This window comes from Aedes albopictus, chromosome 2, assembly GCF_035046485.1.
Source record: "Aedes albopictus strain Foshan chromosome 2, AalbF5, whole genome shotgun sequence".
Taxonomy (NCBI): Eukaryota; Metazoa; Arthropoda; class Insecta; order Diptera; family Culicidae; genus Aedes; species Aedes albopictus.
In genome coordinates, this window is record NC_085137.1 from 309,261,414 (window position 1) to 309,268,973 (window position 7,560).

The window sequence follows — 7,560 nt, forward strand, 5'->3', positions numbered from 1 at the left end:
TTCTTCAATATCTGCATAACAAACGTGCACAGCCCTCACTGCGGAAGCACTGATGATCACAAAGACGCATTTTACGCGCAGTTCGAACGCTAGTACGACCGTTGCCCAAACCACGTCGTCAAGATCATCATAGGGGATCTAAACGCTCAGATAGGCCAGGAAGAGGAATTTAGACCGACGATTGGAAAGTTCAGTGCCCCGAACGAAAATGGCCTACGCCGCGCCTCATCGATTTCGCCGCCTCCAAGAATATGGCCGTTCGTAGCACCTTCTTCCAGCACAGCCTCCCGTATCGTTATACCTGGAGATCACCACAACAAACGGAATCGCAAATCGACCACGTTCTGATTGACGGACGGCACTTCTCCGACATTATCGACGTCAGGACCTATCGTGGCGCTAATATCGGTTCTGGTCACTACCTGGTGATGGTTAAACTGCGCCCAAAACTTTCCGTTATTAACAATGAACAGTACCGGCGGCCGCCCCGGTATGATCTAGAGCGACTGAAGCAACCGGATGTCGCCACCGCATACGCGCAGAATCTCGAAGCAGCGTTGCCGGACGAGGGTGTGCTCGATGTGGCCGCTCTAGAGGACTACTGGAGTACAGTCAAAGCAGACATCAACAACGCAGCCGAGAGCACTATCAGGTACGTAGAACGGAGTCGACGAAACGATTGGTTCGACGAGGAGTCCCGAGCAGAAGAAAATATCAACAGCATAATAAAATATGTTATTTTGGCTTAATAACTGTATAATAGAATCAGTCATTTTTATGTTATTAGTATAACATATTATGTTATAAACTTGTCTGTCATAAGCGGCAAAATAACAAATATCATAACAACAAAAATGTTCCTGGAAGACTTATTCAATAACACGTTTTGTAAGATCAATTAAAACTTAATAACAGGAAATTTGTGAACTTGTTATTGTTGTGGTATTGTTCATCACATATTTCTACATTCTCTATAGTAGAATAATAACTAAACTTGTTCTACAAAAAATATATTCTTCAAATGTTATCTTGTGCATATATCTCAATAACTTGAACATAACAACATAAGTTTTTTTGATTCTTGTTGTAACGATTCGTCTGTCTGTCGGACAGCCTCGCTTCGTGTATTGTTTCTCAGTGTGTGCAGTACGCCGGCATACGTATTGCTGAGGTTGTCTGTATCTGTGCGCTTGTTGACCGTGTTGTGTGTGTTTACAATATGGCATGTTTCGAGTATGTGTAGGTTCTGTTGCTTAAAACTAGAATCCACTATTCGTGTACGATCGAATGCGAAGACATGATGGTTGGCTGCCGAATGGTCTAGCAGCGCCGTCCGTTCTCGCAGCTGTGCAACCTCCACGTCCTCCGTCGTCTTGCCCTGGTCCCACAAGCTTTGTAGCCGGTTGGAACAGGAGCGGTGACTAGAGATCCTCGTTTGCAGCTTGTTCGTCGTCATGCCTACGTAACACGCAGGACAGTCTGCGCATGGGATATTATAAATCACGTTCGATCTACTGTTTTTATCCTCGACGTCTTTCACCGGAGGCAGCATGTTACCGACGGTTTTGGCATTTTTTGAGCTAATGGTCACATTTGGGTAGTCTTTCTTCAAGATTTTCTGAATGTTTCCCGATAACTGCCCAACCTGTACCATGGAACGGTAGATCGTTTCCTCGCTGTCTGTGACGTCTTCGTTGGTAGGGTTAACCTGTCGTTCTCTCGATCGATCGATGAGGCGGTTGATCATCGTGGTGGGGTAATCGTTCAGTTTGAGCTGGGTGGTGATGATGTCACGTGTTGTGGCTGTATCGACGTTGGTTGAGAAGGTTTGGACACGGCGGATGAAATTGTTCGCCACGTTTACCTTCTGTTTGATGCTGTGCGCCGAGTGGTAATTCAGAAACCGTCCTGAGGCGATTGGCTTCATGTACCACTCGGTTTTGATCGTTTGGTCGGGTTGTCGAACCAGTAGCAGGTCGAGAAAGGGAATTTTCCCGTTTTCTTCAACCTCCACTGTGAACTGGATTTTCTCGTTGTATTCATTGAAGATTTTCCTCACCTCCTCGATCTTGTCCTTGGGGACTGCCAGCATCAGGTCGTCCACATACTTCTTCAACACGGGGAACGGGAAATCGATTCTCGCAACGACGTTGTCTAGTAATGCCTCCATCACTAGATCCGCGATGGTGGGTGATAGCGGATTACCCATCGCTGTGCCGAAAACTTGTCTATAGAACTGTCCCTTGAACCGGAAGTAGCTACAATCGATGCAGAACTCGGTCATCTCCAGGAACAAGTCTAAGTTTATGTCGGTGTGTTGCTTGATGTTTTCCCAGTTGTGGATGACGTCACGTATCACCAGGTTCTTGGGGATACACGTGAACAACGACACGACGTCCAAGGAAATAAGGACGTAGTCCGGTGGCAGTTGCACGCTGTTAATGTACTCGCAGAACGTGTACGAGTCCGTCGCATTGTACTTGCCGGTGATGGATTTTTGAATGATTTTGCCTACGAACTGTGACAGTGTGTACGACGGTGACGTCATGCACGGTACCACCGGTCTCAGTGGTAGTCCCTCCTTGTGTGCTTTTGGTGCACCGTATATTCGGGGAGCTGTCGCTTTGTAGGTTTTCATCCTCCTTTCGGTGGCACGATCGATGAGCTTCAAATCCGCCAGGCGCTTGGCGAAATTGTTGTTGCGTTTCTGGTACCCTGCCGTTGGATCTCGGTTGAGCTTCAAGTACGTTTCGTCATCGTCGATCATCCACGCAGAGAGGGGAAAAGGGAGACACGATGCGGTGACCAATTTCTACCGCACCACCACCAGATCAACGAGAGCGTTTCTAAAGCAACACCCCGAACTGGTCATTGCGGAGGCGGACAAGGGGAACAGAACAGTGGTGATGAAACGGGACGAATACGAGAGCAAAATGCAACGCATGATCGACGATGACGAAACGTACTTGAAGCTCAACCGAGATCCAACGGCAGGGTACCAGAAACGCAACAACAATTTCGCCAAGTGCCTGGCGGATTTGAAGCTCATCGATCGTGCCACCGAAAGGAGGATGAAAACCTACAAAGCGACAGCTCCCCGAATATACGGTGCACCAAAAGCACACAAGGAGGGACTACCACTGAGACCGGTGGTACCGTGCATGACGTCACCGTCGTACACACTGTCACAGTTCGTAGGCAAAATCATTCAAAAATCCATCACCGGCAAGTACAATGCGACGGACTCGTACACGTTCTGCGAGTACATTAACAGCGTGCAACTGCCACCGGACTACGTCCTTATTTCCTTGGACGTCGTGTCGTTGTTCACGTGTATCCCCAAGAACCTGGTGATACGTGACGTCATCCACAACTGGGAAAACATCAAGCAACACACCGACATAAACTTAGACTTGTTCCTGGAGATGACCGAGTTCTGCATCGATTGTAGCTACTTCCGGTTCAAGGGACAGTTCTATCGACAAGTTTTCGACACAGCGATGGGTAATCCGCTATCACCCACCATCGCGGATCTAGTGATGGAGGCATTACTAGACAACGTCGTTGCGAGAATCGATTTCCCGTTCCCCGTGTTGAAGAAGTATGTGGACGACCTGATGCTGGCAGTCCCCAAGGACAAGATCGAGGAGGTGAGGAAAATCTTCAATGAATACAACGAGAAAATCCAGTTCACAGTGGAGGTTGAAGAAAACGGGAAAATTCCCTTTCTCGACCTGCTACTGGTTCGACAACCCGACCAAACGATCAAAACCGAGTGGTACATGAAGCCAATCGCCTCAGGACGGTTTCTGAATTACCACTCGGCGCACAGCATCAAACAGAAGGTAAACGTGGCGAACAATTTCATCCGCCGTGTCCAAACCTTCTCAACCAACGTCGATACAGCCACAACACGTGACATCATCACCACCCAGCTCAAACTGAACGATTACCCCACCACGATGATCAACCGCCTCATCGATCGATCGAGAGAACGACAGGTTAACCCTACCAACGAAGACGTCACAGACAGCGAGGAAACGATCTACCGTTCCATGGTACAGGTTGGGCAGTTATCGGGAAACATTCAGAAAATCTTGAAGAAAGACTACCCAAATGTGACCATTAGCTCAAAAAATGCCAAAACCGTCGGTAACATGCTGCCTCCGGTGAAAGACGTCGAGGATAAAAACAGTAGATCGAACGTGATTTATAATATCCCATGCGCAGACTGTCCTGCGTGTTACGTAGGCATGACGACGAACAAGCTGCAAACGAGGATCTCTAGTCACCGCTCCTGTTCCAACCGGCTACAAAGCTTGTGGGACCAGGGCAAGACGACGGAGGACGTGGAGGTTGCACAGCTGCGAGAACGGACGGCGCTGCTAGACCATTCGGCAGCCAACCATCATGTCTTCGCATTCGATCGTACACGAATAGTGGATTCTAGTTTTAAGCAACAGAACCTACACATACTCGAAACATGCCATATTGTAAACACACACAACACGGTCAACAAGCGCACAGATACAGACAACCTCAGCAATACGTATGCCGGCGTACTGCACACACTGAGAAACAATACACGAAGCGAGGCTGTCCGACAGACAGACGAATCGTTACAACAAGAATCAATACAATCAGAGTAAAAGTGGCGCCAAACAGGCAACTGCATCGTAGTTCTGCGACCCGGATCGTTTTCGGAATTTCCCTCTACCGAACCACCGCCGCAGGCGGCAGAGTAAGTAAACCGGACGATAAACTTTTCGCCTACACAGCATGTTCGCCTGATACTCACGATTCTTGTTGCAGCGATACGTTCGTCTGGGACAAAATTTGGCCTATGCTGTGGGCCTATGTTACGAGAGAACGGAGCATAGTTAGTGAGTAACATACACATAAAATCATAAACACAACATAAGAAAATCATTGTCCACAGAATCCTTGAGAAAGGCACAATATAGTGACCGAAACGTCGGATGAAGACTTAACAATCCGTTTTTGAGTTTTTCTTCCAAGACTGAAAGCCATAACCTCAAAACATAAGATCAACAGTCGATTCCTTAAGAAAGCATAACAACATAAGATTTCCCAACAAAACATGGTATTGAAATGATATATTTTGATAAGTTACCAATAACAAATTATGATATAAAAACAGGCTGTGTGATTCTGTTGTTATCAATTTGCTATTCTCCTCTGCTCGGGGTGCAGAGCGGTTCTGGAGGAGAAGGATGCAGTGCGGGCGGTAATGATGCAGCATGGAACCCGACAGAATGTGGAGCGATACAGACAGAAGCGGAAGCAGCAGATCCGTCTCTTCCGGGAGAAAAAGCGCTGCCTCGAAGAAGCGGAGTGCGAGGGAATGGAACTGCTGTGCCGTTCACAAGAAACACGTAAGTTCTACCAGAAGCTCAACGCATCCCGCAAAGGCTACGTGCCGCAAGCCGAAATCTGCAGGGATAAGGATGGGAGCCTCCTGACAGACAAACGTGAGGTGGAAGCAGCACTTTGACGAGCACCTGAATGGCGAAGAGAATGTAGGCACGGAGGACCAAGGCAGAGGAGGAAATGACTATGTTGGTGCAGCAGAGGACGGGAACGAACCAACTCCCACGCTGAGGGAAGTTAAGAATGCCATCCACCAGCTCAAAAACAACAAAGCGGCTGGTAAGGACGGTATCGCAGCAGAACTCATCAAGATGGGCCCGGAAAAGTTGGCCACCTGTCTGCACCAGTTAGTAGTCAAGATCTGGGAAACCGAACAGCTACCGGAGGAGTGGAAGGAAGGGATAATCTGTCCCATCCACAAAAAAGACGACAAGTTAATGTGTGAGAACTTTCGAGCGATCAGCATTTTGAATGCCGCCAACAAAGTGCTATCATAGATCATCTTCCGTCGTCTTCCACCTAAAGTAAATGAGTTCGTGGGAAGTTACCAAGCCGGTTTCATCGACGGCCGGTCGTCAACGGACCAAATCTTCACCGTACGGCACATCCTCCAGAAATGCCGTGAATACCAGGTCCTAACGCACCATCGACTTCAAGGCGGCATACGACAGTATCGACCGCACAGAGCTATGGAAAATCATGCACGAGAAGCTTACCAGACTGATTAAAACAACGATGGACGGTGTGCAGAACAGCGTAAGGATTTCGAGTGAACTATCCAGTTCATTCGAATCTCGACGGGAACTACTTACGACAAGGTGATGGACTTTCCTGCCTACTGTTCAACATTGCCCTGGAAGGTGTTATGCGACGAGCCGGGCCCAACAGCCGGAGTACGATCTTCACGAAATCCGGCCAATTTGTCTGTTTTGCGGATGATATGGATATTATTGCTAGAACGTTTGGAACGGTGGCAGAGCTATACACCCGCCTGAAATGTGAAGCAGCAAAGGTCGGACTGGTGGTGAATGAGACTAAGACAAAGTACATGCTGGTAGGTGATACTGATCGAGACAGGATAAGCCTTGGCAGCGATGTTACGATAGACGGGGATATGTTGGAGGTGATAGAAGAATTCGTCTTCTTCGGTACCTTGTTGACGGCTGACAAAAACGTGAGCCGTGAAATACGAAGGCGCATCATCAATGGAAGTCGTGCCTACTACGGGAAGAAACTGCGGTCAATAAAGATTCACCCGCGCACCAAATGTACCATGTACAAGACGCTAATAAGACCGGTGGTTCTTTACGGACACGAGACTTGGACGATGCTCGAGGGGAACCTGCAAGCACTTAGAGTTTTCGAGCGACGTGTGCTACGGACGATCTTCGGCGGCGTGCAGGAGAACGGTGCCACCGCGGTGTGTGGCAACATTTTGAAAGTGGCTAAAACTGGACGGATACGGTGGGCAGGGCATGTTGCAAGAATGCCGGACAACAACCCTGCAAAGTTGGTGTTTGCTAACCATCCGGTTGCTACAAGAAGGCGTGGAGCGCAGAGAGCACGATGGGCGGACCAGGTAGAGCATGATCTGGCGGGCGTTGGGCGTGACCGACGTTGGAGAGCTGAAGCTGCAAATCGAGTATTACGAGTAATGATTGTCTCTTATGTCATCCAGCCTCGGATTTTTATTTCGGATTTTGGAATTGGAAACACAAATAATTTGTTCACAAAATTTGAAAAAATCAAGGTCAAATCTGGAACGCCTAGAAAATTTCTTAACAAATCCGATGAGTTTTGTTATTTTGATTAATGACAGATCGGTGAAGTTCTAGATTTGTAGTAATGAGCGGAATTTTAGTACCTATGGCGAGAAGGTAAATTCTCCGTTTCTGCAATAAAATGGTACAAAAAGCGTGGGTACTATGATTCCTTGCCTAATTTGATCCTGTTTGAGCAAAATTTTGGGCAACAATGTTGTTGTTTTCTCCACTTCTTGCAACATAAACAACATAGTTATCTATAGTTTTGCTCAAACAGCATCAAATTAGACAAGGAATCATAATACCCACGCTTTTTGCACCATTTCATTGCAGAAACAGAGAATTGACCTTCTCACCATACAAAAACTCAGCTCATAACTACAAATCTAGTACTACACCGAACGTG

General features: G+C 47.5%; 2 protein-coding genes across 2 annotated transcripts; one reads left to right on the forward strand and one right to left on the reverse strand.

Annotated features, from left to right (window-relative positions):
- Positions 1 to 1,042: 1,042 nt before the first annotated feature.
- Positions 1,043 to 2,767, reverse strand: LOC134286666 (uncharacterized). The gene has a single exon (XM_062848318.1). The coding sequence runs from the start codon at positions 2,765 to 2,767 to the stop codon at positions 1,043 to 1,045; it is 1,725 nt and encodes a 574-aa protein (XP_062704302.1).
- A 139-nt stretch (positions 2,768 to 2,906) lies between these two features.
- Positions 2,907 to 4,649, forward strand: LOC134286667 (uncharacterized). Its single transcript, XM_062848319.1, has one exon. The coding sequence runs from the start codon at positions 2,907 to 2,909 to the stop codon at positions 4,647 to 4,649; it is 1,743 nt and encodes a 580-aa protein (XP_062704303.1).
- Positions 4,650 to 7,560: the final 2,911 nt, after the last annotated feature.

What these genes read in the sequence shown, in the direction of transcription:
- LOC134286666 (XM_062848318.1), bottom strand. Translation starts at nt 2,767, where the DNA reads ATGATCGACGATGACGAAACGTACTTGAAGCTCAACCGAGATCCAACG.
- LOC134286667 (XM_062848319.1), top strand. Translation starts at nt 2,907, where the DNA reads ATGAAACGGGACGAATACGAGAGCAAAATGCAACGCATGATCGACGAT.